The 27673-nt window shown below is 36.4% G+C and overlaps 2 protein-coding genes across 3 annotated transcripts in view; both read left to right on the forward strand.

The window, feature by feature from the left end:
- The first annotated feature begins 713 nt into the window (after positions 1-713).
- Positions 714-21886, forward strand: rapgef4 (Rap guanine nucleotide exchange factor 4). 2 transcript variants are annotated; one of them, XM_015386027.1, is made up of 28 exons: positions 714-802; positions 2245-2391; positions 8170-8242; positions 8407-8462; positions 9193-9299; positions 9406-9527; positions 10473-10656; positions 10859-10943; positions 11249-11309; positions 12546-12622; positions 13117-13263; positions 13469-13563; positions 14303-14388; positions 14590-14668; positions 15054-15204; positions 15312-15400; positions 15482-15509; positions 15609-15684; positions 16845-16991; positions 17088-17185; positions 17264-17389; positions 17495-17673; positions 17763-17853; positions 17972-18022; positions 18423-18510; positions 20136-20200; positions 20304-20358; positions 20754-21886. In XM_015386027.1, the coding sequence occupies exons 3-28, from the start codon at positions 8218-8220 to the stop codon at positions 20879-20881; spliced, it is 2496 nt and encodes an 831-aa protein (XP_015241513.1). In that variant the 5' UTR covers positions 714-802; positions 2245-2391; positions 8170-8217; the 3' UTR covers positions 20882-21886. The 2 variants fall into 2 exon arrangements, with proteins under 2 accessions (XP_015241513.1, XP_015241512.1); XM_015386026.1 differs by lacking the exons at positions 714-802; positions 2245-2391; positions 18423-18510; ... (1 more) ...; positions 20304-20358; positions 20754-21886 and adding an exon at positions 5785-6149 and having other exon boundaries at positions 17972-18157.
- A 3318-nt stretch (positions 21887-25204) lies between these two features.
- The window catches only part of LOC107091871 (Abelson tyrosine-protein kinase 2), a 15617-nt gene continuing 13148 nt past the window's right edge, over positions 25205-27673 (forward strand). The window contains exon 1 of the mRNA XM_015386051.1: positions 25205-25682. Within this exon, the coding sequence (XP_015241537.1) occupies positions 25524-25682 (159 nt within the window). The 5' untranslated portion in view covers positions 25205-25523. The remainder of the gene's footprint in view (positions 25683-27673) is intronic.

Consider the following 27673-nt stretch of genomic DNA (forward strand, 5'->3'; position numbering starts at 1 on the left):
CTGCACTATAGGGCGCGGTGCACATTTTGAGGGAAAAAAAGACGTTTATATGCGCCTTATAGTCGCGAAAATACGGTATATGCCGCCAAGTTTAGACTTTTCATGCCATCACAGTTAGAATCTGCTTTGAGATGCTTTCTGATGCTGGTGGACAGTTTTGTTGATGGTGATGAGCAGTAGTCATATGTGGCTGACCTGGCTGCAGGCAATTGGCAATTGTCTCTGCCGTGTAATACCACTGCTGCAGATGGACAGTTGTGGAAAGAGTGACATTCGTTTGCATGAATAGATCTTTTTTCTCTGCTTCTGCCTGAATCAAGCCAATCTGTGATTAAGTTTCAGCTATAAGCAAATATAAGAACAATTAAATTTTCTAGTCCTTTTATCGTCCTGTGTAAGGTTTTATTGGAAAGAAACGTGTACTCATCGCTGAATAACCATGACAAAATCATAACATTTCAGTTCTCACTAAATAAATAAGGACATTTTTTTGCTTGATTGTAATCCACATTTTAGTTCTGTTTATAAAATAATACATTACCCAAAACATTGAGATGAAAATAAACCGTTCTTATTGTTCTGTTCTGTTGAAGAGTATTTATTGTAAACTGCAGCAGTTAGTTAAGAAGGACTAAATGTTTGAATGTAGTAAATAAACTTGTGATTTTTGACATTTTTTAAAATGACTGCTTAATCCATATTTCTTTCTGCAGTGTTTCGACAGGGTGACATAGGCACTAGTTGGTATGCTGTCCTGTCTGGCTCCCTGGATGTCAAAGTGTCAGAAACAGCTAATCATCAGGTAAGCTCAATCCTATCCAATTTAAATCACTGAATCAGTTATAGTGTTGTCTGTCCATCATTAAAACCAAAATGTTGTGTTATCCTCTTTCCTCTCCCGGGGTTGTTTCATCGTTGGTGCTCTCAGTATCCATTCAGCTGTAAAAGTGTCCCCAGTGTTGGAGAGGCTGTCTTATATGACTCTCCTCAGTGATGACATTGTTCTAGTACAGTGCTCTCAAAACCCCCCCACCCCATCTCCCTCCCCCCTCACAAACACATTGTATCGTGCTTTCTGGTGGACTGTAGATAGTTTTAGCATAAGGAATGTGGAAAAAGGGTTAATATGTACATACAGCGGGTAATAATGATGTGTGGGAGGAGAGGGAGAAAGGATTTGTTCCAAGAGAAATACAGCGATAGAAAGCTCCTGTGCTGTGAATCGTCCCTTTCATGCTCAGAGCCCTAAATGGTCTTTGGTGGCCTAGTTTCTGTAGCTATATTTGAAATGTCATTTGGACAACTGAAAAGATTTATTTAGCTCAGTGTAGATGTTTTCTAAATCAATAGAAACAATAATAGGAAAGGAGGTGTGTGTTTGTATTCTGCAGCCGGACTGTTTGCTGTAATAGACTCACAAAGATGCTTTGTTTATAGGAGACTTTCACTGCAGTGTGCTGCAAAAAGCATCTCTTGAAAAACTCATAACATGTATTTGTTGTCATATTATTGTAATATTAAAAGATTAATACAATCCAGAAAATGGTAAAGTAGTAATAGTGCAACTTCCTTTAGCAAGAGCACAGTCAGATTTAATGGAAATTGTCTCTAAACAGCATAATGTTTTAATCTTCATGATCAGACCTGTGTGCTTCTAAAAAGTGGAACTTCTTGGCCTTAAGTGTTTTTTTAGCCTTCATCAGGTGCTGTTCTATTAAATCCCTGTGTTTAATTTCTTCTATCTTTCCATTAACTTTGACCTGCTTCCTTGTCCCTGTTAAGGAAAAGCATCCCTGCAGCTCTATGTTGGAGCGCTACACCTTTATGATTGTGCATTTAGCGTGATGTGCAGTCACAGTTTTCTGTCACATAAAGTTTTATTTTTTTATAAAACCTAAAATATAAAAATAAAATCTACAGTAGCCCCTAAGTAGTAGGTATTAACTTGCAAGACGTCTTTGCCCAAATTTGTAGTATTACCAACTAATAACTAATAACTGCCTTATGCATATTTTGTAATACCATATATAGATTTGAATCTGCTTCTTTGTGTTGATGTGATATTAAATCCCAATAAAATACATCAATTTTTTTTGGTTGTGATAAGAGGAAATGCATGTCAGTTTTCTTTTGCATTGATCGCTGTGTTTTTCTGATTAAGTTAATAAATCAACATACAAACCTAACTCACATTTCTTGTTGCGTGTTGTGAATCACAAATTAACCACACCAGTCTGTGCACAGGATGCAGTCACAATCTGCACCCTGGGGATTGGGACGGCCTTCGGGGAGTCCATCCTGGACAACACGCCTCGCCACGCTACCATTGTCAGCAGAGAGACCAGTGAGCTTCTTCGAATTGAACAGAGGGAATTCAAAACCCTCTGGGAGGTGAGATGAAACGGTTAACAGATATTAAAATACAAACATCAAATCTATAAATTAAAATGTAAATAAATAAAATAAGATATAATGTTATAGATTCTATACAAGTCTTGGTTTGCTGTTGTCCTCTTGACCACAAGGGGGCTGTCCACCATTAAGGCATCTGTTTCACCTTAGAAATGAACACCAGACATCACAACAGACCAGAGAGAGAAAGGTTTGCTTCTTTAGAAAGATAAAAAAAAATAGACTGAAAATCATCTTTAGATCTTTGTGTTTTGAAGACATTTAAAAGTAGATATATCTCAAATTATGTGGTTCTTATGAGCAGATCTAAAGTTTATTATCAGTATTTTATACCTGTACAGTGGATTGAATATCAAGGAAACTGTTTTGTGCAAATATTAATATTAATCTACAGTATCATTTTTTTTACGGATGATTATCCTGTGAGAGCATTCAATATTGGTTACCTTTTAACCATTTGACACAAACACTGAGCTCAAAGGATAAGTTAGGAGCACCAAGACACAAGCCTATAACAAACTTGAAGTGCTTTTGGCAAAAATTGTGTTTGAAGGAGTCAAAGTGAGGCTTTCAGACCCAAGTTTTAAGCCTTGTGAAGTAGTGGTGGTAGCATTATGTGGGGGGTATAGAGGTAAAGGTGCTTTGCATAAAGCTGGTCTAATGATAAAGATCGGGACTCCCTCTGAGATCTTCAACTTTAATCCAAACTGTCAGCTACATGGTTACAATTTGAGCATAATTGGTTTACCAATCTGCCTTATTTAGCAACATTAGACTACGCTATAGTTTTAAGTTTTATATATTGCAATGTTCAGTAGAGCTCTGGTTTCATATCAGTTGAAATCAGTCATTAAAGCACAAAGTTACTATCAGATTTATGCAAATGGTAAGTTAACAGCTGCACTGAAGCCTAAAGTTAGATTTACCTCAAATTGTAGCTCCTACCTGCTGTTCCTAGCTCCTATCCCTTCACCTTTTATGGTGTCAACAGTTAGAACCCTATACAGGGAAAGGAACTCCTTGTTATATCTGAACAAGCCCCAGCTTCATGGATTTCTGCAAATAGTTTATATTAGTCTTCTTTTTAGGTTTTCTGTCATGCATACGTTTTTTTTCTCTCTTTTATATTCCTTGATTTTTCTAAATTCAATTCAGTTTATTTAAAAAGCGTTGAGACAGAAGTACTCATTTCAAGGCACACGATAATCAATTCAATTAATTTTTCCTTTTCTACTTTTATTTAACTTTTTTACATGGACATTTCTTTGTAGTACATGCAATGCTTGACTGGGTAAATAGATTTCGCTTTAAAACTTGAACATCTGAGGTAAAAATGAAGAACGTCACAATTAAAAACTTATCTACAACCAAAGCTCTCATTTTTCTCACTCTTTCCAAAGACTCTGATCTATTGAGTCATATGAAAGACTGTGGTGTGGTTCCTGGATGAACATCTTCTGCAGTGGCTCATTGGGTATTAGGAGTCAAACTTGGACTTGTTCTTAAAGATAAGATTTTTGTGCTACAGAAACTGTAGTGCTTTGCAAATTGAATTATGCCCACCTAATGTTTCCACATTTTTTAAAGCTTCAACAACAAACAGAAATAGATACATGGTTTTAAATATTCCTAAAATAAAGAATCTATCAAACAAACACACTTACTATTGTACTCCTTAATAAAATTAAAGTAAATATAGATAGCTTCAAACTCAAAAAATCCTGTTTGACATTTATTTTCAGGATAAATCCAACTCTCATATAAAGGCCTTTGAGGTTTCTTGGAGAGATTTGCTAAACAAACTGCACTGTAAAGAACATGAAACAAAAATCAGAATCAGGGAGAAAGTTCTGGGGATGTTTAAAGCAGTTTTAGGTTTTAAAAATAATATTCAAAGCTTTAAATATCTCTGAGTGTCAATGCATTGATGAAACCAGAGTAAGTATGAAAATCTCCAGAGACATGGCTGTGCATTTCTTTTCACTGGTTGGGGAAGGAGTTTTAATCAGAGAAGAAAGAGACCCATCATAACTGGAGATAATTTGTGTTTAAGAATGGTCTAGGTAATGTGCAGAGAGAATGTATATTATGTATATACCGTCCATCATGACTATAACCTCAAGCATTATGTTAAATACAGTGTAATGGTTTAGATCAAAACTTGCTCCCACTTTCTAATTTTTTTGTCTAATATATGAAATCCCATTAAAAACAAAATATATAATAATTCAAAAATGTAACCAACTTCAGGAGTCAGGCTTGCTTGCACAAAGAAGGAATTTGACTTTGGTTTTCCGTTTTCCACGTCAAAATAAGCGTGCAAAAACAACAATAAAAAGAAAGCTAAAAAAGGATATAAAGGACAAATAAAAAACAGGATAACAGCAGCAGGTAAATGTGTGCATGTGCCTATTTAAAAAAAAAACTACAACAAAAAGAGGTAAGACAGATAACAATGCAGACTAGCATCTGCAGCCTTTAGTTATGTCACAAAATATCACAGGAGTTTGGGTAACTTTCCCTTTCCCTGTGTTTTGTATTTGCTTGGTCTACAGGGTTGCTTGAATAAATTAAGCATAGTTTCCATGTCGAAATTATATTTTTTGCAATTTCAATAATGCATCTGAAACATCTAATTGTTTATGATGCTACGGATTTCCCGCCATAGAGATTTTTGTTTTTTGTATCAGAAATTGCTGCTTTCACTTGCCACTGAAAACATACTCATCTGTATCACTAAAAATATCACCCCAGTTGTTTGACTATATGAATAATAATGAGACTGACTGTAACGTGCCATCTCCATTTAATGCTGCAGGGACATGATAGAGCAATATAAAAGACAATAATTAGTCATTTTTCAGCATGTGCCATCTTATTGGGATGGTTGTGTGTTTTCTTGTCCACTAAGTGCACTCTGGCTTCCTATCAGCGTTCTATAATAGGACAGTGGACACAAAACAGATCACACAGCCTGAGGTTGCTTTTTTTTTGTCTTATCCAGCCCACTGTGAGAGGTGCTTTGAGTCTCATTCTTGTGTCTGTGTGTTTGTGGGCTTATTTATGCACACATGCACGTGCGTCTTCAGGACTAGAAAGCTACGAGATAAATGCCGCCCTGTGTTTGATGGAAGGATGAAAGATAATGAAGCAATGCTTCATAATTATAGCGGCAAGGGATATACAGCTTCCTTATTTGGACCTATGGAAATCAAGATACATCTTGTATTTTTTTTTTTTTTTTTGCGTATTACTTCCCCCTGCTTTTCAATTTGCATATGTCTCTTTTTTTTCTCCTTTATGCCCACCTCCCTTTTTCCTCCATTCAGCTATTTTCCAAGCCTTGTTCTAGACCTCCTGCCCTTCTGCTCCAGCCTCACCCTTTACTACTCTTTTCTCTGCTCAGCTGCTTTCTCACCACCTACTCTTCCACTGGAGTAGCTCTGTAATACAGAGACTCAGATCACCCTGGTAACCTGCAAGAGAAAGTGCTCTGGCTCTTGGCTTGATTGCAGCGAGGGAGGGCGAGTGAGAGACAGAGACAGACACTAGGGCAACTGTGTGTGAGGGGAAGAGAGGAAGAGGGAATCTGAAAGAAAGGAGGAGAGCAGCTTGTTTTAGGCAGGATGCTATCCGGTGGTGTGAGTGTGTGTGAATTGTAAAGGAGCAGAGGGCAGCTTGCTGGGGTTTCAGTCCCTTCAGCCCCTTCAGCTTTAGTCTGCTGAGTGTTACCTCAGGTGAGTCTGAATATTTTATTGTAACGGTTCTGGACAAGCCAAACATTTTTACTAGTCTTTTATATTGAAATTCTATGAACGAAAACCAATACGATCTCTGGTTTTACACTTTTCATGTTCGTCATCGAGATGCACTGTATTGCTTTGTCGTCTTCTCTGATGTATCTGAGTGTATTTTAAAAACAAACTGTGTGGACAGGGGAAGGTTTGTGTCCTGAGGTCAAACAGATGCTCTCTGTTTCTCTCTCTCAGCTTGTGTTTTTGACCATTCTCACAGAGCTTGGGTCGCCATATAATGCCCTCCCAGTTTGGCACTTGTTTATTTAAATCTCTGCTACAAACATATTAATAAAAATAAAACCTAATTTAATGTTATGAGTTGTAAAAATAGCATCTGTGCACGCTGGATGGCTTAACCATGCTTTAGGTGCAGCTGCTTTGTGTGTGTCTCTGTGTGTGTATTATATAATGTTTGATGTTCTGCATATAAATGATCTTGGTTGTACAAAAGGCTTTGTTTTTGAAAGGCTATTAAGGTTCAGTGTTACATTAAGTAACATTGCAGGTCTTTGGTGAGACAGGGCATTAAAAGGGTTTCATGGATCACAAGTCCTAATCCTGCTGTAGTAGTCTACTAAAACAGGTGTATATGCCTTAAAGAAAAACAAAAAAAACAAAAAAAAACCCTAACAACATCAACAAAACAGGCACATCATTTCCTGCATCCTTTTTCATTTTTACCTGGCTTATCTCTGGAGATGCGGCGATCAGTTGGCCAGGAAACTCATTCATGAACTTTGTTCTAAAATGTTTATCCTTCAGACAAATATAGTGTTATATTTATAAATCTATTGATAAAGAGAGAAATGTTTTAGTATTATAATACAATTATGAAAAATGTTAACGACTTTGGTGCATGAATGAGGTTAATATTGTTATTCCTTTATTTGCTGAGGCATCAGAAAATTTCTTTATGTATACATTAGATAAACTGTGCTTGATAATGTGTCCTGTTTGTAAACCCATTCTGGTGGCAATATGATATTAAATCTAAACTTAGTGTGACTTTAGTGTAGCATGATTATAAAGCATACAATTTCAAGGGTTAGTAATAACACTTATATATTATATATAATATATATATATTATATATAAATATATAAATATATTGAATATTTAATATTCAGTATATATTTAACCACTTGCTCTTGATATTAGATGTTTTGTAACTTGGTTTGTTTGCTTGCACAGATACCGCTTTAAAGCATAGCTTTTGAACAATTTTGATAGGATTGTGGTCAGGATCATTCCAGAAGCTTAATATTTTACTGGTTATGTCCATTTTAAAGTCAGTATTGATTTAGATTTGTGATTGTTGTACAGTTTAGAAGCCTTATTGTGTTTGATTCCTACTTTTCTGCCCTGTACTGTTATCTGTGATGAAGGGAAATTAGTCTGGATGTAGAAAAACAAAACAAAAAAAACACAGAAACAACCACTGCTTGGCCACAATGGCAAGAAATATGTTTAGATAAATCAAAGTGAGGCTTTCAGTTCTAAGAACATACTGTAGTACCAACTTTCAAGCATGGTAGTGGGAGCATCATGCTGAGTTTGTGATGAATTAGGTATTGAAACAGTACAATTATCCTAAAAAATGTGTTAAAACCAGTAAAGAAATGAACAGACCTGAAACTTTTTGAAAATTTGTCACCTATGCTTAAAAGCTAAAATATGCTCTCCCATTCCTTCTGGAAGTTATACCATAACTTTGTTGATAGCGACAAACAGCATGTTGTTAAGCGTCATTTGGAGCCTACATTGATCAAAACAAGTTTTTACACAAGATTCTTTTTTTGTATTATTCTAATATGTTCCTTTTATTCAATTTGAAATAAATATCAGTTAAAATGCCTTTTTTGAAGTTATGAAGTGGTAGTACACTAACGCTGATGAGCTCATGTAAATCTCTGAAAGGCTTTTTAAAGGGCATGTTGGTGTGCTCTGTGTTCTCCTGTAGAAGTACCGTCAGAGCCTTGCTGGATTGTTGGCCCCGCCTTATGGAGCCATGGAGAGTGGCTCAAACAATGACAGTAAGTAGATACAAAATCCATAGAAATGAAACAAACCATGTATGTGAAGCCAGAGAGCTTTCCTTCATGTATCCCAGAACAGTGATACCTGAGTTAAATGTTATATTTGACAGAATGAAGCAGAAACTACATAGGAAGGTATTTATTTTTTATTTTCTCCTCAGGACTGACAGACAAAGACAACATGACCTCAGACTCTGGAAACAAGACTCACAACAAGGTAAACTAATCAAGCAGATCCAATTTTGGACCTAAAGCTTTGTGTTGGATTTATTTAAAAACAGAAAAGCAAAGTAAACTGCTTTAATGTTTTACCTTTTTATATTGAATTCTTAATTGCTTCAGTGGACAGAACACTAAAGATATTTGCCTAGTTTTTTTTTACATGTTAATGTAATCACTAATGTGGACGATTTTATCAATGCTCACATTTATATTATGTTTAAAGGATTATTCATAAATCTAAGTACTCCTACCCCACTACTATTCTACACTCTGACAGTGTTTTACATTTTTTTTTACAAGTCTAACTTTAACACAATTTTTAAAAGAACCAGAATACTAAAATAGATTCCCCCCCACTGATGAATCATAGTTTTGATGTTTTGTAGATATGCTAATGCTAGTTAATGCATGCACATCGAAGAAAGAGCCCAATTAACATGCCTTCCTTTGTTGTTTTCAGCAGAAACTCTGTGTGTGTGTGTGTGTGTGTTGGGGGTTTCCAGCTCTCGTATATTTCTCTCTCTTTTAGTCTATCAAAGATGTTTCTTGATCTATGATTTCAATGATCTACTTGGCAAATATTTACATGCAAAGCCTCAAACTCAGCAACGTCATTTAAAACAATCAGTTACATTGCAATATCATCAAAATATGATTAAAAAAGTGATCTGTGGTGCTCTGATTATCACAATAACTTCACCAGAGTTCTTTTGTGGCTTCTGCAGGTTCCCTCGGAGAAGCTGCAGAGAGCAGGAAAGGTTCTCCGTAATGCTATTCTGTCCAGAGCACCACACATGATACGTGACAGAAAATATCACCTGAAAACATACAGGTGTGTATGTGCATCTGGGTTGAGTTCAACCTGTTTGATTATGAATGCTTTCATTTTGATTGTGTATATTCAATGTTTAGATCACGTGTTCACATGTGTGTTGCAGACAATGCTGCGTAGGAACAGAACTGGTGGACTGGTTGGTGATGCAGAGTGCCTGTGTTCTCACACGCTCCCATGCTGTAGGGATGTGGCAGGCACTGCTGGAAGAGGGAGGGCTTAACCATGGTAAATCAAGCACACTTCTTCTTGTTTCAGATAAACTGAAAGTGAGATTTTGCTTCATATATTTTAAGACCTTCACAACCTCTGATACAGTTTTATTTTAAATATTTAGTCATTATCTGGTATAAGATATTATTAAAACTTGGTGTTCTAAACTATGAAATCAGATTGTTTCTGGGGGGGCATTGCTTGGACCAGGGGTTCCCTAAGTGGTGGGGACCTCCAGGGAGGAAGAGAAAAACTAAATGGGGTGTTAACAGATAATTTTCACAATTATTGTGATGTAATCGCTGTGATGTATGCGGGCAAAAATGTATCATGAAATACATAGATGTGAATTTACTATTAAATAAAATAATTTACTGTGAATTATGTACATGGCACATTTTATTTATATTAATTAAAATATTACAATAAATTTTAAATTACACAGCACACAATTAAATAATTAAATGTACTGCTAAAGAGTTAAAAACACATTAAAAACACACAATATATGTATTTAAAATGCATATAATTACTTCGCAGCATATTTATACATAGATATAGAGTGAAATGTACTTAGGCTGTAACCAGACTGGTGCACTGTTATTTTTAAGGTCGCAGGCTGAAAAGTTTGGGAATTTCTGGCTTAGTCAGAAGAGCAGCTGTATCGGGTACTTGCTGCTGCTTTGGGATCAACTTGTAGCTCAAATCATTTCATCCGAATCTTTTATCTTCTGTCTCTAAATTGATTAGCACAAATGATGCATACAGTATTTGACAGTCTAAAACCTGTTAAGTTTGCCTCAGAAATATGCCACAGAATATATTACAGTAACTGATACAGAATCTGGTTTTAACTTTTAAAGTTGAAAGGTTGCAGCATATCTAAAAAAAAATAATAATAATATTCTGATTCTTAGAAATTACACCGTAATGCCTCATGCGCCAAACTGTACTCCTCAGTGGACCAGGAGCTGGGCTTCCACGACAAGTACCTTTTTTATCGGTTTCTTGATGATGAGGAGCAGGACACACCATTACCTAGTGAGGAAGAGAAGAGAGAGAGCGAGGAAGAACTGCCAGAGACCATCCTGTTTCTGGCTCAGATCGGCCCAGATGCACTGCTGCGCATGATCCTAAGGAAACCGTAAGGATGCTTTTATCTTATGGACTGCAGTGCGGCTGTAGTCGATTCAAGATCATCTTTAAACTTGCATTGGTTGCATGCGCTTAATTTTGCAAAACATTAAGTGAAGCTTATGTTTGGCATTTCATTTGCAGATAGTAAGAGTAGGGAATAAAAAAAATGACTGGTGAGTCTATTCTGATTAACCTGTATGTGTGTGTAGGCCAGGGCAGAGGACAGCAGATGACCTAGAGATCATCTACGATGAGCTGCTTCACATCAAGGCCTTATCTCACCTCTCCAACACTGTAAGTCCCCTGCTTCACATTTAGTTTTTTCTTCTGAATGGACCAAAACATGAAATCAAAGGTAGTTGCTCATTATCCATCCAAAATAGCTAACTATTTAACTGTTTGACATATCTTCAATTAATTTGGTCTCCACTGGATTTAAAAATGTGGATGAATTTAGTCTAAAAGTCTTCATCTTCTGAAACTTATGTTGAAACATAGTCATCAACAGTATTCATTTAACTCCCATATATGAACAGAATATGGACAACCTGAGTTGTAATAAACTAAGATTGTTATTTTTGCATAATTTGTATTTGCAGGTGAAGAGGGAACTGGCAAGCGTTGTGATTTTTGAATCCCATGCAAAAGCTGGAACTGTGTGTAAGTTTTATGTTGTTTAGTGAATACTCACTACAGATAGATCTAGCAATAATTAAGGGGCCATGTTGCCATTTAAATTCTATTTCAAGCCATAGATAAGATATGTCTGGTTACTATAAAGAAAATTCAAAACAAGGTTTCTAAGCTTACTTGATGTGTTAAAAATATTCTTTGTATTCTAATCTCAAACTTGTTTGTTTTGTTTTTGTATAGTATTTTTGTTTTCATATTCTATTTTAAAATAGTGAACAGTGCTAGTTATTTCTTTGTTAGAATTTTCCGCTCCATTAGGCGTAAGATCTTAACCTTCTAATTAATACTGTATCTATATTCCAAAGTATTCACATCACAGGCACTAACTTTATAGCTTATTTAATATATTTTATTAAAGATTTATGAGCGATGTCTTGAGCTTAAAAAGCCTTTTCTTTGTTGATCTGAGACTTTTTCTGTTGAAAATTAAATGAAGGTTAGGGGTTGGTCACGAGAGAGATGGTAGAGGGAATCTATCAGTAACACCCCACTCCCACCTATGTACTGTAAAGGTGAAACTCGCTGCTCTGTGCTGATCACGATCCCAGCTGCTCAGTCCATACCTCACTTTATTACACCAGCCTGTGTCAGATTAAGCACGTACCAATTTAGGTCAAATTATGTCATGCTTCTTTGGCTCAAAGCTGTCTTTTAACTCTGAACACGACTATCTCACTGCAAGGATTCACACATTCCTTCTCTTTACATCAGTTTCCACCTTAACAGTTGTATCCACCTCTTGGTGATTGGCTGTCCTGCTCAATCCTGCAAGGATATGGGGGTATAGACCATGAAGGGATTGATGCATTTATGCAAAAGACAGTTACAGAGTAAAATAATACATAATTTAACTCTATTTTAGTCTGAAACCACAAAATAAAATTTGGATGAAAATCACCTAATAAGGCCACGTGTATGGGGGTATAGACAATGAATTATTAATTCATCAAAATTAATCTAATTATAAATGTGGCTGTTCAATAAAGACCTTAAGGTTTTGTTTGATACCAGTGAAGAGATCAGCATTATGAAAATAAGCAGAACAACAGTTTTGGAAAAAAAAGTTGTAGACGATTGTTGGCTTGTAAGAGTTATTTTTGAAAAGAAAATATAGATTTAATGGTGTGAGTAAATTTGCATTGCACTGTATGACTAAGTTAAATAAATAATGTGTGGATGTATGTGTTTTTCTTCATTTTCCAGTGTTCAACCAAGGAGAAGAGGGAACATCTTGGTACATTATCCAGAAGGGCTCTGTAAACGTGGTTATTTATGGCAAGGTGCGTAACTGTATCTGGAAACATTCAATCATTCACCAGCTGGACATCAGGTGTCTTTTTTTCAGCGTCTGGTGTTTACATCTGACCCTCTGTATGGTTTTGCATATAGTGGATGAGAATGTAGAAGGTATTATGTCTTATCTCAGCATGTGCGCATTAGTCGCCTGTGGAGATGGGAAACACCAGCAATGGCAAAGTCTCCACCACTCAACCTGACTCATCACAATGACTAACTGGCTTCATGGATTGCAAGCTTTGACAACAATCCCACCACACAACTTGTGTGCAAACAAATCGTTTGCACACATGTTGTGATGTTACATTTGCATTCATAATTTGCTTCATGCAGATGAACACACTGATGATTCATCCCTGCTCTGTGTGCGCTCCTGTCTGGTGTTTCTTCTAGGCTTTGGATGACTTTCAGGATGTCTTAGTGTCAGAGCTAATTTGTATCTGAGATTCTCTGCATGTTCTTTTGACGTTTCTTGTAGGGGGTGGTGTGTACACTCCATGAGGGGGATGACTTTGGCAAGCTAGCTCTGGTTACAGACTCACCTCGTGCTGCCTCCATCGTTCTGAGGGAGGACAACTGCCACTTCCTTCGTGTAGATAAGGAGGACTTCAACAGGATACTCAGGGTTGGACTTTATGATTTATCCCCCAAATAGGAAAATAAAATGTATAAAATGCCTTTTATTGAAAAAAGTGCCAGTTTTTTTTTTTTTATCTATCATTATTAAAATATATACGTTGAAGTTGTCGCCCTCTTGTGTCAGGTTAGTAGTACTACATTGCAGATTTTGCACAATATTTACTTTGATGTTGTCCTGTATGTATTTTCAGGATGTGGAAGCAAACACAGTGCGTTTGAAGGAGCATGAACAAGCGGTGCTGGTTTTAGAGAAAAGTCCCAGGGCATCCACATTGGGAAGCATCAAGTAAGACATGTTGGGTTCTGTAGATCCAAATATAACTATGGTGACAGTCTTGTTTACAGAGGATGACATCACACTACAACAACGTTGGCTTCCTCCCAGAGGATCATTAGGTGTTTAAAAATGATTTTCAGCATAGAGCTAATGTTAACTTGGATGAGTCAAGTTCAAGCCATAAACACACAGTATGACCCATGTGGCAGTATAAGAATTAGAGCCACATTTTTTTAACTAGATAAAGACTGACAGAGTTAGAACAAATTTCAAAATCTGTCTAAACTAATCTAAAAAACTGGTGTTCTGGGATTGGTTCTGTTTGTGTTTAATTGTTGAATATCTTGTTTTCTTTTTTAACTGTACTGTTAGATCGCATTGAGGGATTTTTCCTTAAGTTCCTTTAATCAATAAAATTCTTCAGTATCACAGCCATCTCTTTGTTAAAAAAATTGATTAATTAAAGAATAGATTCTGTGTTGTTCTACGATTCTATATACTACAGATGAGGCATGTTAAATATTTTCTGTATCTTTAATTCTTAGCTCCAGCATAACCTTTCCAGTACCGACCTACATTTAGAACTCCCTTTGCATGCTGGGTATTGAAGTTCTAGAGCTTCCAGGCTCATATCACAGATTAAAACAGATATTAGTTAGTGTATGTTTCCCTAACAGTCAACTAACCTTCTTTGAAAATGACATTTCATTTCAGCTTTTTTTATTTTTTTATATTTGATTTCTCTTAGATACACTGTGATATCAGGGACGCCAGAGAAGATTCTTGAACACTTCCTGGAGACAATGAGGCTGGACATTCATCACAACGAACAAGGTCACTATTGAGAAATAAATTCTAACTGTGAAGCATGTGTGAACCCGGATTGATTAAAAAGATGCTGTCCCTTTTTATTGAAAGTATTTAGCTGAAATGATTGTAACAGTTTGTACCATTCTCAAAGTCTTTATTTATTATGCTTGGACTTTTTCCTTTTCACTGATTCTCTGTTCTATGTTGTGTTTCTCTCTCTGATAGATCCAGCCGTGGATGATTTTGTTCTCATGCATTGCGTCTTCATACCAAACAGCCAGCTATGCCCATTATTAATGGCACAATATCCTTTTAGCCTTTGTCCTTATCTCAGGCTGTGACTTTAATCTTTATGTGCTGTTTCTATTAGTGCTGTTGTAACATTTTGAAGAAATCCATTTATTTTAATCTAATCAAGTCAAAAATCCAAATCTTTTTATATAAAATGCCAATAAAACAGCTTTTGACAATGCATTAATTAACGTTTAAGATATTTATAAATGCTAAAGTTGAGCTATATAACGCATCGTCTGGACTGTTAAAAAATTCGAAACCCTATTCACTTATTTCAGCCTTAAAGCATCAAATATAACATTTTGATCTGAGACCAATATCTCTTTAGGTTTTTTTTTAACAGCACCAGCCATGTATAACTGCTAACTTGTTGCTCACTTTAACCATTCGTGCACCTACCATGTGGCCTCTCCACCGGGCTCTGAGCAGGACAGGCTTGAGTACACACTCAACAATAAAAGGAGGGCCCTCATTCTGACCCTGCGCTGGGCAAACACACACAGCTACCTTCTGCAGGAGGAGCCTGCTGCAATCTCTTTCCTGGAGGTTAATATTTTCATGATATTCTTATTCTTATAAAGCTTTTTTTTTCTTCTCAGTTTCTCCATATGGTTTTACATATTCTGAGATATTCTTAATGCGTGTCTCTCAAGGAGCTCTATGGAAGTGTGTCCAATGATTCTCGGACACTGAGAGGTCTCAAAGACTTGGTGCCTGACCTTGAAAAAGTGGTGAAGTTACAGTATGTATCAGATTTATTTATTGAAAACTTAAAGTGTGATTTGTTCAAACTTGAAGTTATATTTATTAATTATCTTTTTAGTTCAGAAGAGGCCAAAGCAACAAAAAAGGTTTGTATAGAGCAGCAATTTCTATTAGTAATCACTGTCTGTGCTACGCTTATGTCAGCTGCCTCACAGTGATCTGGATACTGTCTTATAATACAACAGAAGACCCTGATTCGACAGTTCAGCAATGGGGAAGAGAGGCTGCAGAAGAAACAGCCCATCAGGAATCAAGATGACAGTAAGTTTCACTGAGGAATATGATCAGTTAATGCTGACAACTGTTAAATATATCGCTGTGACAGAATAGTAAAATGCAATAAATCCTCTGTGATAAAACTGTTTTTTAAATGTGAGATTGAGGAAGTCAGAGGTGGATATGACAGTATATGATTTGAAGACATACAGTTAGGCAGATCCGCAATTGATCTTTTAGATGCAGGCAACATTTATTTTTTTAAATGATGCTTAAAAATGCTATAAACTAACCACTACTTTGACTTTTATTTTAACGGAGAAGAATGATTTGTTTTTTAATAAAATGTGTGATAGTGTTATTGATTTGGTAGCTTTGAACAGGTCCACTTTAAAAACGGGACCACATTTTGTCTGCAAAACCTTTCAAAGTTGGAGCGCGCGGTTTAAGATTAAAAACCATTATTTTTTGCACAACCTTTGAAAAGTACCCATAGTTCTCCTGCCTCTTTGATGGTCTTGTCTTTTTCTTTTCAACAGTTATGTCTGCTAAACATTTTTTTTCTGTCATGTGTGTTGGACCAGTGTCATTGAAAGATCAAGTAATATTCGTATTTACTTAAAATCTCTGGGTCCCACTCTAACAAGTTTTCCAGCTGAAGATAAATTAGCCTGTAGCATCATGCTCATTGGATGGGATGAAGAGTTTTTCCATACTGTCATCCTTGTTTCATACCAAATAAATCTTTACCTAGGTCACATTTGACTAAATCAAATAATATCAGTGAAAATTTCTGTCGAGTTGAACACATAAAATGTGTCTGTAATAATAGGATGAGAGAAGCTCTGTATGTCATCCCTGATTTTGTTTTAAATGTTATTTCCTAAAGGATAACTCCTTTTGGAAATGACATTTTCAAAATGTTCATTGCAGTCAAGTGTTTCTTTTCAGGTTATGTTTCGTCAGTAATGTCTGGATTTATTTCAAGGCTTTTCAACAGTTGTTCTTGTAAATATGGGTCAGTACTGTAACAGAATTAACTTCTCACAGGATTTACACTCATCTCTACAAGATTTGAAAGCAGAATCTGCTTTGAGATTATTTTTAAGAAGTGTTGCAACATACAGTATATGACTTTAGAGTTTTGAAGCATCATATCCTATTTCTATTTTCTGTTTTTATCTATTTCTATTACCTGTGTTCAGTCCTCTTGAAGGTCTACTGCAGTGACCACACATACACTACCATCAGGATCGCAGTTGTAGCCACTGGGAGGGAGGTGATCAGCGCTGTGTCAGACAAGCTTGGCACCACTGAGGAGCTCCTGCTGGTGCATCTTAGCTCTGCTGGTGGTAAGAAATCAAAACACAGAGAAGCTGATAGTTTAAATATGGAAAGCTTTCAAACAGACAGTGTTTTAAGATGATACTTTATCCTGTCTGTTACAGAAAAGCAGATATTAAAGCCAAACGACGTGTCTGTGTTTTCTACGTTGAGCATAAATGGTCGTTTATTTGCATGTCCTCGAGAACAGCTCAACAGTCTGGTAGGTAAACGATATGGATGTTGATCTTGTCTCTTAGCATTATCGAGAAAGACTTAAGTACGCTCCTATTTGTTTTAGGCTCCCCTCCCAGACCAGGAAGGCCCCTCTGCTGGCTCCATGTCGACCTTTGAGTTGATGAGCTCCAAGGACTTGGCTTATCAAATGACCATGTTTGACTGGGAGCTGTTCAGCTGTGTGCATGAGGTACTGTGTGATGAAAAGCTCCTCTTTCTCTGTGAAATAAAATAGACAGAGAACAGGTTTTATTGTTATTGTGTACGTCTGAGTGTCCTCTGTGTTTTCCTTCAGCATGAGCTGCTCTACCACACGTTTGGACGCCATAGTTTTAGAAGAACCACTGCTAATTTAGACCTGTTCCTGAGGAGATTCAACCAGGTGCAGCTGTGGGTGGTCACTGAAGTATGCCTCTGCACTCAGCTCAGCAAGAGGGTCCAACTTCTCAAGAAATTCATTAAGATAGCTGCCCAGTTAGTCAAATTAGTACATTTAACAGTACTTTGCAGACACCAAGACGAGATTTGGATTTGTAACATGTATTCCCCTCTTTTGTCTGTAGCTGTCGAGAGTTTAAGAACCTCAATTCGTTCTTTGCCATCATTATGGGGATGAGCAACCCTGCTGTCAGCAGGCTGAGCCAGACATGGGAGGTAAAGCTTTTAGCAAAACCAGCTAATCCATTAGTTAATCTACAGTAAACCTAATCTATACAAGACCTGCAGAAAATCTCATGTCACTTAGATCCTGTAATGTTTTTTTAATTGGCAGAAACTCCCCACCAAGTTTAAGAAGTTTTATGCCGAGTTTGAGAGCATGATGGTAAGTTTTGCTGCACAATCAAATAAAAGGCATTATGAACAGCATTTTACTGCATCAGTCCAAGTAAATTTTAGTGTTTTATTAAGCTATTCTGAAGGATATCAATGTATTTATGTTTAAGACTTCTTCTGTATAGTCAAAGTAAGAAATAATATCTTCTTTAAAGAAGGGTATTACAACATGTACATATGCAAAACAAGTCCTTTTTAAAATTGATTATTTCTTACATAAATATTTTAGGTCATATATCTTTACAAGGGATGCCAGTGAATGTGGACCACATTGTGAATGCCTGAAAAACTCCTCTCCAATGTTCGCTGATCATTTGTTTTTCCTGATATTTGTAAAATTGACATTTAAATCTGTTTTGAATAATTAACGCCTCCATGTTTTACATCAGGATCCATCAAGAAACCACCGATCTTACAGACTAACTGTTACCAAGCTGGAACCACCAATCATCCCGTTCATGCCGCTGCTTCTGAAAGGTATGATTCCGACGATAGAGCGTATCATCTTTGATATAAGTATAAAGGCACCCAAACACAGATCCAGCTATTATTCTGAATGAGAAAAACTTCAAGAAGAGATCGTTTTAAAGAGCTCGACTGTTAGGCGCCAATAAAAAGTCACATCTATCTATCACTTCTAAAAGCAGCATATGGTGCTTCTTTCTGGAAGCATTTTCCACTGGTATGTCATTATTTTTAGAGTATTTTTACTTTCTATTCAGTGTATTTTTTTTTATATTGATTTTATGGCATTAGCCATTCTAAAAATTAACTCACTTATCTGTTTCTTTTAGCTACCAGTTGGAATATTCTCACATAAAACACAAGATACTTATCAATAGATTACAATACAAATAAACAACTTGGAATGAGTTTTTACCAAAAACAGTCATGTAGAAATGGTCCCTAGCATATTGCTTCATAATGCCAGGGAACTGTAAATCAAAAGTATTTCCTGTAAATATGATATGTAAATCAAAAAAATATTTCCCAAAACAAATGAGAATAGAGCCATGTTTATTTTTTGAAAGAAAAAATGCTTTCCTGTTACCATCATAAAGACCTTCTACTTGAACCTTTATTGAGGTTGTGAGCTTTAAATGCCCAGCAGTTTGTGAAAACCATAGCAAATGAATAGAGAAGAATATAAACCAAAACTTAGTAGCCTAACAGGAAGTTGTTAACAAAACCAACAGTACATCAATTCAAGTGAGTGCTGCTCCACTGCAGATTGTCGTGTCCACATTAGGCATGCTTGCCGAACATCCCCTGTGCTTTAAAATGAAAACAATATATATTTTTTCATGTATTTTAGACAAAAAAAAAATAAAAATTTCGGTTATAACTGGTAATGTACAACAGTCAGCAGCGAAAAGCTACACTAAACACTAATATTTTCTGAATTAAAGTTGTCACAGCATACTTTTTCTCTTCTTTCATGCCTCAGCATTAAAAATATGCTTCAATCGATTTAATTTTTTTTAAGATGAAAAAACACGCCTTTAGAAGTTTAGAAGTAATGTGCTTTTTATTAGATAATGCAAAATCAACCATGAAATATCTTAAAAAGGCTAAGACAACAAAAACAATAGGACTACCTTAAATACAAAGATAAAATATAACCAGATAAAAATGACATATCAGTAAAACTGTGGAAAAAGACAGAAAGAACATTCATACAATAGGTGGCGCTAAGCAGCTGTTGTCTGCAGCTAAAGATCGATAAGTGGAATAAGTCAGACTAGACGCTGTGGCTATGCCGATGCTTAGCCGATCACCTGCCATCAGCTACTTACTGTAAAATTAATGACTGCCACTTTTAAACACTAATGCCTGTGGCATATGCCACTTCAAGTGACACTTTACAAACTGACATGCCAGTTTCAAAAGTGGCATATGCCATTTTTTTTAAACGTACTGTTTGCCACTTTTAACTGGCATGCCAATTGCATATGCCACTTTTAAAGTTCAGTATTCCAGATTCCACTTTTTGCTTCAACTGCTGCTGCAGTTTTCCCATCTGCTGACCAAAATACTGAACATATTGTTCTTTGAACCAATTATTTGCGCTGTGACTAATAGATGATTGTGTTTCTCTGCAGATATGACATTTACACACGAGGGCAACAAGACATTTATTGACAATATGGTTAATTTTGAGAAAATGGTGAGTCTCTTTGTCATGTTTGAGATCAAATAAATATTTTCTCTTGTTGTAGTACAGTTCTTTTTGCTTGGAAGATCTAATCTGTGGTATTTTGCTCCATCAGCGTATTATAGCAAACACAATTCGACAAGTGAGGCATTGTCGAAGCCAACCATTCAGTGAGTCTGTTTATCATTTAACAGCATTCTTTCTTTCTTTTTTAAGTCACATTTTGTCACAAAACAAGAGAATTCAAGGTATTCTATGGGGCGCAGGTTATACATGTGATGTACCAGCTTGACAAACACACATCCTAATTAACATAAATATAATTCTGTCACTTAACTTCTGAAGGTGATTGGTTGCACTGGATGCTCTTGCAAGCTATCAAAGTATAGGATATGATGCAATCACATACCATACATTATTAAAGTCACAGTGGTTCTTGTCACATCAATTCCCTAGAAAATGTATTTACATTTGTGGTTGCACTGTGACAAAATGTGAAAAAGTGCAAAACGTATGCACACTTTTGCAAAGCTCTCGTGCTAAATAATTCTCTGTGCTCCCTTAGATCCTGACATTTGCCAGCCAAACAAGAATCAAGCGGAGGTACGAGGCTACGTCAGGAAACTCTGTGTGATTGACAACCAGAGGGCTCTAACGCAGCTCTCCTACAGGCTGGAGCCCCGGCGAACATGAGCTTAAAACCTTCTACCGCCATCGCCTTCTCTGTGATATTAGAATAAAATACAAGCTGCACACACAAACACATCACCTGTTTGAAACGACTCAACAAGTGGACTTCTAGTAGCAAATCACAGCTGTGATTCTTCAAACTATTACGGACTACCGCGGATGAAGGACTTACATACTGTGACGTAAAACGCCTCTTCCTGTTGGACTTCAGGAAACTGTTGCAGCTGCTCTCCTGTTGCTCTGTCTCACTAAGTGTTTAAATTGTAGCAGTTAGTACTGTCTGCGGACCTGTTAGATAGAACTGTAATGTATAGAACGTGAACCAAATATCCTGCATGGCTGAACCTTATAGGCTTGTGTTCTATACAGTGGATTTCTATCAGAGTGTCCTGTACTGTTGTGTTATCCCAGAGGGAGCTGAGTTCAAAGGGGAAGACAGTACCTGCTTGTGGAACAAACCTTGCCCTACTTTAGTGTTTTAGACTTTTTTTGTATTGTTTTATGTAAAGAAATATGGGATGTAATTTTGCTTAAAAATCTAAATTATTTAAATCATCCTATTTAATATAGGATATGATGTGGTAAAATCACTCTCATAAATATAATTAGAATGAAAGAGTATTAGTTTGAGCAAAGCCCTTATGGTGTTACAAAGTGTTTAAAAGGAAGAGTTTGTTAGAAATTAACCATATTAAAACGTATTTATTTCCTTTTCTGACAAAGAGGCAACAAATAAGTTATCTGGATAATCCAGTTACAAGATCGGATCCACAGCTATTTACTATAAATCTGCAGTTGATCCGTTTTTATTTGAGCTTTTGAGGGGAACCTATGTTCTATCTACCAGCCGTGTTCAGTCGCTGTTAGAATATTTTTCGTACGTAAACATTCGGAGTGTGTGTCGTTAAATTCTTTCTTTGATCTCAGGATCTTTTGCTGTGATGATGTGTAAAAGAAAAAGTTGTAGCTTTCTCAAAAAGCTGCCTCAAATCTGTATTCTATGTGTAGTCCACCTTTGTAAATAAAAAAACAAAAACAAATTTATAAGTGGTAATTTTCTGTCTTTTTCTCTATTGAGAGATTTGAAATCAGAATTTTGTAGCTGGTTGGTTTGTTGACGGAAAACCATCTTGTCTGAAAAACCATGGTTATTTGAAAGACCTCTATGCTATATATTTTTTTTGGACAAGTATACATTAAAAAAAACACACCTGAGCAGCAAAGAAAGGATTCTAGCTACTAGATTTCACAAGATAAAAAGCCTCCCAGCTCTAATGTGTATTTAGGCATATGACATCACAAAAGGCCCAATAACTGAGACGATCAGCTGGCATTAGTAAACATTTGTGCACTGTAACTCGCCAGTTTTCCCTTTACTGATCACTGGATGGTTATATATGAAAAAGTTAGTTTTTCCCCCTTGTTTCAATTCAGTTCAAGATTGTACCTTTGATTCCCAAGTAAAATTAAATTAAATGGATAAAAAGAACTACAGCGCTTTATATATTCACCAACCAATAGCTTTCTTTTTGATGTCGGTTCAGCAGTAAAGGGCTGGAGATTTTACATTAAAAAAAAACACTGCTGTTACAATAAAAACCACTTGGTATTTCGAACTTCTCTGCATACATTTGACATTGGAAAAAAATGGAAGCAATAGTTCAGACCTCAAACAAATCCAAAAATGGGTGTCAAAAAAAGTCTGATTGGCTCCTCTGGTTATGGCTGACTAATGTCTTTTATTTGTATTTACTAAAATAAATTAAAAATCTATTTCGGAGGAGGGGTAGCTACATACTACAAACTGCAACCAAAAAAACCTTTGGTAAAAATTTGTAAGGACATTTTGTTGTAGGGGTGACAAAGTATTAAATCAGTTTGATCGATTTTTTTTTCTTCCCTTAAACTTTAGCTGTCAATCAAGTATGAAATTACCATTAACAAACTAATTCAAACTTTATCTAGAATCCACTGAGGTCACGTAGGACATGTGCAGATGCACTGGCCATTCAGTTGTGGTGCTTACCAGGATCAGTTGGTTGAAAACTACTTAACGAAAGATTGTCCATAGGGATACACCCAGTAAGAGGATTTTAGAAATAGTTTTAACTCATTTGCTAATCTCTGAATGAAGTAGAAAAAAAATCAATTCCTACCAACCACTCTGATCGAGTTTCTGAGCTCTTTAAGCCTTGGCACTCTTAAATGTTACCTTTTATGAAATCTTTACTGTTTTACCTTTGTGACCTATCAATCAAATCGAATTCCATGACACTGGTCAAATAAAGATAAATGTAGAAAATGCAGTCTGTCATCAGTGATGGAGAGATACCATCTAATACTATACATGTTACTGCTGTAACTTGAGCCAAATTGCAGAAATGACGATGGATATATCTGTGGACTAACTAAGAATGGAACAGTAGTAGTTTTCAATGAGAATTGCACAGATTAGGTGTGAGGGTAGGTGGATGTTGTCGTGGACCCGAATGCCGAGTAGATGAAGCAGCGATTTTTTCTGGTAGTTTCAATGGTGAGGTAGATAGTACAAAAAGATAAATACAGAAATAAAAGGCTGGCAACCCAGAAACCAAAACACAGAGAAGCTACTGCATGGAGAAAAATACAAGAAGGAAATGAAGAGAATCCAGCACTGAGGAACTGATTAGGAGGATTATATACAGGAGACTGCACCAAGAGTGGAGTAATCAGTTAATTGGGAGCAGGTTTGGACAGAAGCAGCTAGAAAGGAGCAAAGAGGAAAATAATTGGGAAATATGTGGAAACAAAGTGTAACCAGGGAAAACAGGGTTTAACTGTAACTTGAAAATAACTTAAATAAGGCTAAATGGGAATAAAACTAATGACTACAAAATATGGAATAATCAAGGGGAAAACTAGAGGATAAGAGAAGGGACTGGAGATAACTGAAGCCATGGAAAACATAACCTAAGGATATGAGAAAGAATAAACTAACTAAAACTAGATCAAGGAATAAATAGTACTCAAAATGCTGAAAAGAGATAACATAGAAGAGTAACACTAAGAATTCAAAAATAATATACATCTTGAAAATATAGAATAACATAAAATAAAGCATAACTGAGAACCCAAAATTAAAACTTACACACAACCAATAAGTCCAGATTGGCAGATCTATAAAACCGATCACACCTGTTTGTCTCGAATTCTACAAATATCACTTCTTATGTGTACTTAGGAATGTTATAATTCAACCGTATTTTAATAAAAACAGTGAGAAAGAAAGGGAATAGTAAAAGATGTTCGCAGAGCATCAGGTTATCCAAATGCACTCTCTAAGATTATGTACGTTCACTTTGGCATAAGCTTGGGACAAAAAGCCAAAGTTGCATCTGGTTCTGATCTGTTTTTAGTATCAGGCAATCATGACATCAGTTGTATTCTCACAGATATGCAGCTTTCTTCTCAAGCCTGAATTTGTTTAAAGACACATCAGGTCAGCACTGATTTGGTGTATTTATGGTGTTTCACCTTCAGGCAGGATGGATGTCTTAAGTATTAAGATTTACCACCACCAACTTATTATGAACATTTTACATAAATAGAGTCTCAAAACGCCAATACAGTAGTTTTGAATAGTTGCAACGCATCACTATTAATTGAGGATAACTAAATGCTTTGAAACTTATGATTTAAATATTTTTGTTTGACATAAGCCTTTAAGGCTATTTAATAGGTATATTAACAATTACTCTTTAGATGTAAAAATGTCCAAGGGTTCATTCATACTTAGCACAAGAGCTTGTCTCGCATTTCTGAGTTGACAGCAGACCTTTGGTTTTATTTTTTTACTGCTAAGAGCCGGAACCGATTTAATTACAATCAAAAACTATCAGAGAGATGTTTTAACTTCCCATAGCTGATCCCAGCTGCCCCTAAACAGTGATGTCAGCATGACTTCCCCACTGATGGTGTCACTGGGTCCTTCCTGTCTGGATGAGTAACACCCTGTCTCAGCCTGGACTCTTTGCTTTTAGTGTGTTTTTAGCCACACAGTTGAGCTATAAGAGTTAGACTGAAGTATCTGTGGCAGTCAGTGTAGTTTAGCACGTCAAGCGCTCTACAGGTTAGGGCTCTATATCTGTTTGGAGTATACGAAGAGCTTTATATAGCCAGAGTTATCCAGGAAGAAGGAATGCCCTGGATGCCAGTGACCATATTTGAACAGCCTCAGCTCCAGACACACTGCACACACGACTAACCGTTCTGCTCTTCAAGTTCCACTCTGAGCTTGTGTGTGTACACACATCCACACACTCAATGCTGTAGTTCTACTGAATCTCCACTATCAGGCAATGTAACTCCTCGTCTGGCCATGACAGCCAACCTGCTCTGACTCACGGAGGGCAAACTTCTCCCACTCTTTCCAGCACTTTCTAGTTTACTCTTCTTGACACTCTGTAGAGCTGACTGACAACATCCTATTCCAAACCTAACAAGGAACCTTTTCTGCTTCACTTCATCTCTTTTTGTTTTCATCTCTGACTAGTCTACAATTATAGACAGAGGTTGGACTTAAGGATTTTTTACTTTTCTTTTTTTTTATTCCCCTGGTGGTGTGTATGTACATGAGTGTGTTTTAGTGTCTGTATGTCAGTATGCCATGTCGTCCCCTGGCTCGTCGTTTGTGCAGATAAAGCATGAGGATTTGCTTTTCTATGAAAACTGTGGAGGAGGTAGCTTTGGGAGCGTCTACAGGGCCCTCTGGATATCCCAAGACAAAGAGGTGGCCGTGAAGAAGCTTCTCAAGATCGACAAAGAGGTAAAGCGGAGAAATACAAGTGCATTAACAAAATGTGAACATTTGTTTTAAAGCTAAAAGTGCACTGATTTATATACATAATATTAATTAGTAATGGCCTTATATCTTCATAAATATCAAATAAATTTAGACTCTTCCTCTCTGTTCCTTCTCCTCCCTCCCTGCCTGGTATTGAACATGTCTATCCTGTACATACCTCCATTTGTCCACCTTCTTTTCTGAGTCTGGTTTTATTTTATACTCCTAATGTGTGATTTGATTCTTTCATCATTGCAGTTCAGCAGTTCTCAAGTATTTAAACCCAGAAGTCTTCTACTAATAGCACAAAACTGCTAGTAAAAAAGCAAAGTATTGCTCTATCTCCTTGAAATTCTTGGCCACATTTGGACATAAAAACATGGGACTGTGTATTTTGCAGTAGCTGAGGTGAACATCTCCACTAAAGGTTGATAAATAGTGCTGTCAAGAACATGAGCGGGAACTTAACCAATTAATTAGTGAGCTGAAAGATTTATTTTTATCCAGCTTGCATTTGCAGTTGCATACAGATTAAGTCCGGGAGGGAAGATGTGTGTATACTAGAGCTTAGTGATGGCACAGTTTTATGGATACCTGTAAACACATGTAAAATAATATTGGAAGATTTTTCAATAAACATTTTAGTTTAAACAGTTTTTGAAGTATTTCATAGTCTGTCGCACTGTAGTGAATGACAGAGAAAGTTTTAATGAAAATGAAAGTCTGAGAGGTCTGGCATTTATGTTCAGCCTAGTTTGAATCTGACCCCCATAAATTAAATCCACTACAACTTACTTTGCTGATAAAGAGAATGTACCTGTTTCTGATTTAATTTCACAATAAATACAGCTGTGCTATTAAGGATAACACAATATAAACCTCGGACCACAAGTGATAATTTAGGAATAGGTTGTGGAGAAGTTTAAAATGTGATTAATTATTAAAAAATAAAAAATATATACTAAAAATCCATAAAGTTTACCCTCCGTTATCTAAAAATGATGGAGGCAGAACTGATAACCTACCGGATATGATTTTTTGTTGAACTGTTGGATGCATACATGGATGCATTTAAAGAAGTCAAGTTTCTTGGAGTGTTTAGATAGAAGAGTCGCGTAAACTCTTTATTGAAGAGTGGCAAGAGGGAAGTCCTCTTGCCACTAGTAAAAAGAAAGACTGGAGAAGTCTGATTTAAAGTTTCTCTCTAGGACGAGATGAATGGATGAAGACAGCATGGTCAAGACCAGTGTTAAACATTTAAATTCATTTCCAACTTCTGCTTGAAGAAAAACTTAAAACACACATTATCCTGAACACACAATCCAAAATAGGGATGGCAGCATCATGCTGTGGGAATGCTTTTGTTCATTAGGGGAATATAGGCTGATCAAAACCAATGGTAAGATGGAATAAGGTAAAACCAAGGCAAGCTTGGAAGAAAATCTGCTAAAGGCCACAAATGACTTGATACTGAGGTGAAGGTTTACTGTCAGGAAGGACAACAATCCTAAACATAGAGCCCAAGCCTGAAAAAAAAATGTACGAGTTAAACGGCTCTTTCAAAATCTATGCATGAATCTGTTAGGTTTTCAAGATTTGTAAAGCAATGTTTACAGGAGCTCTCCATTAGACAGAGGTCGAAATACTGGAAAGAATTTTCGTTTCCTGTTGTGAAGAGCTGTGAGAGAAATACCAAAAGTGACTAACAGCTCTAGGTGCTGTAAACTGTTTGAGGGAGGCTGAAGACAAGAAAACGATCTGCCAAAGTGTTAAAATGTTTATCTGAATAATGATATTGGGATCCTTATACTGTAGGATAGAGCATTACTTTGTGTTGTTCCATCACCGAAAACCCCAATAATATGCAGAAAGTTTGTGTTTGTAATAAAATGTACAACTTTAGAGGCTTTATATCCACCCATCCATCCATCCATCCATCCATCCATCCATCCATCCATCCATCCATCCATCCA

Source organism: Cyprinodon variegatus, unplaced genomic scaffold (genome assembly GCF_000732505.1).
Source record: "Cyprinodon variegatus isolate N-32 unplaced genomic scaffold, C_variegatus-1.0 Scaffold355, whole genome shotgun sequence".
Taxonomy (NCBI): Eukaryota; Metazoa; Chordata; class Actinopteri; order Cyprinodontiformes; family Cyprinodontidae; genus Cyprinodon; species Cyprinodon variegatus.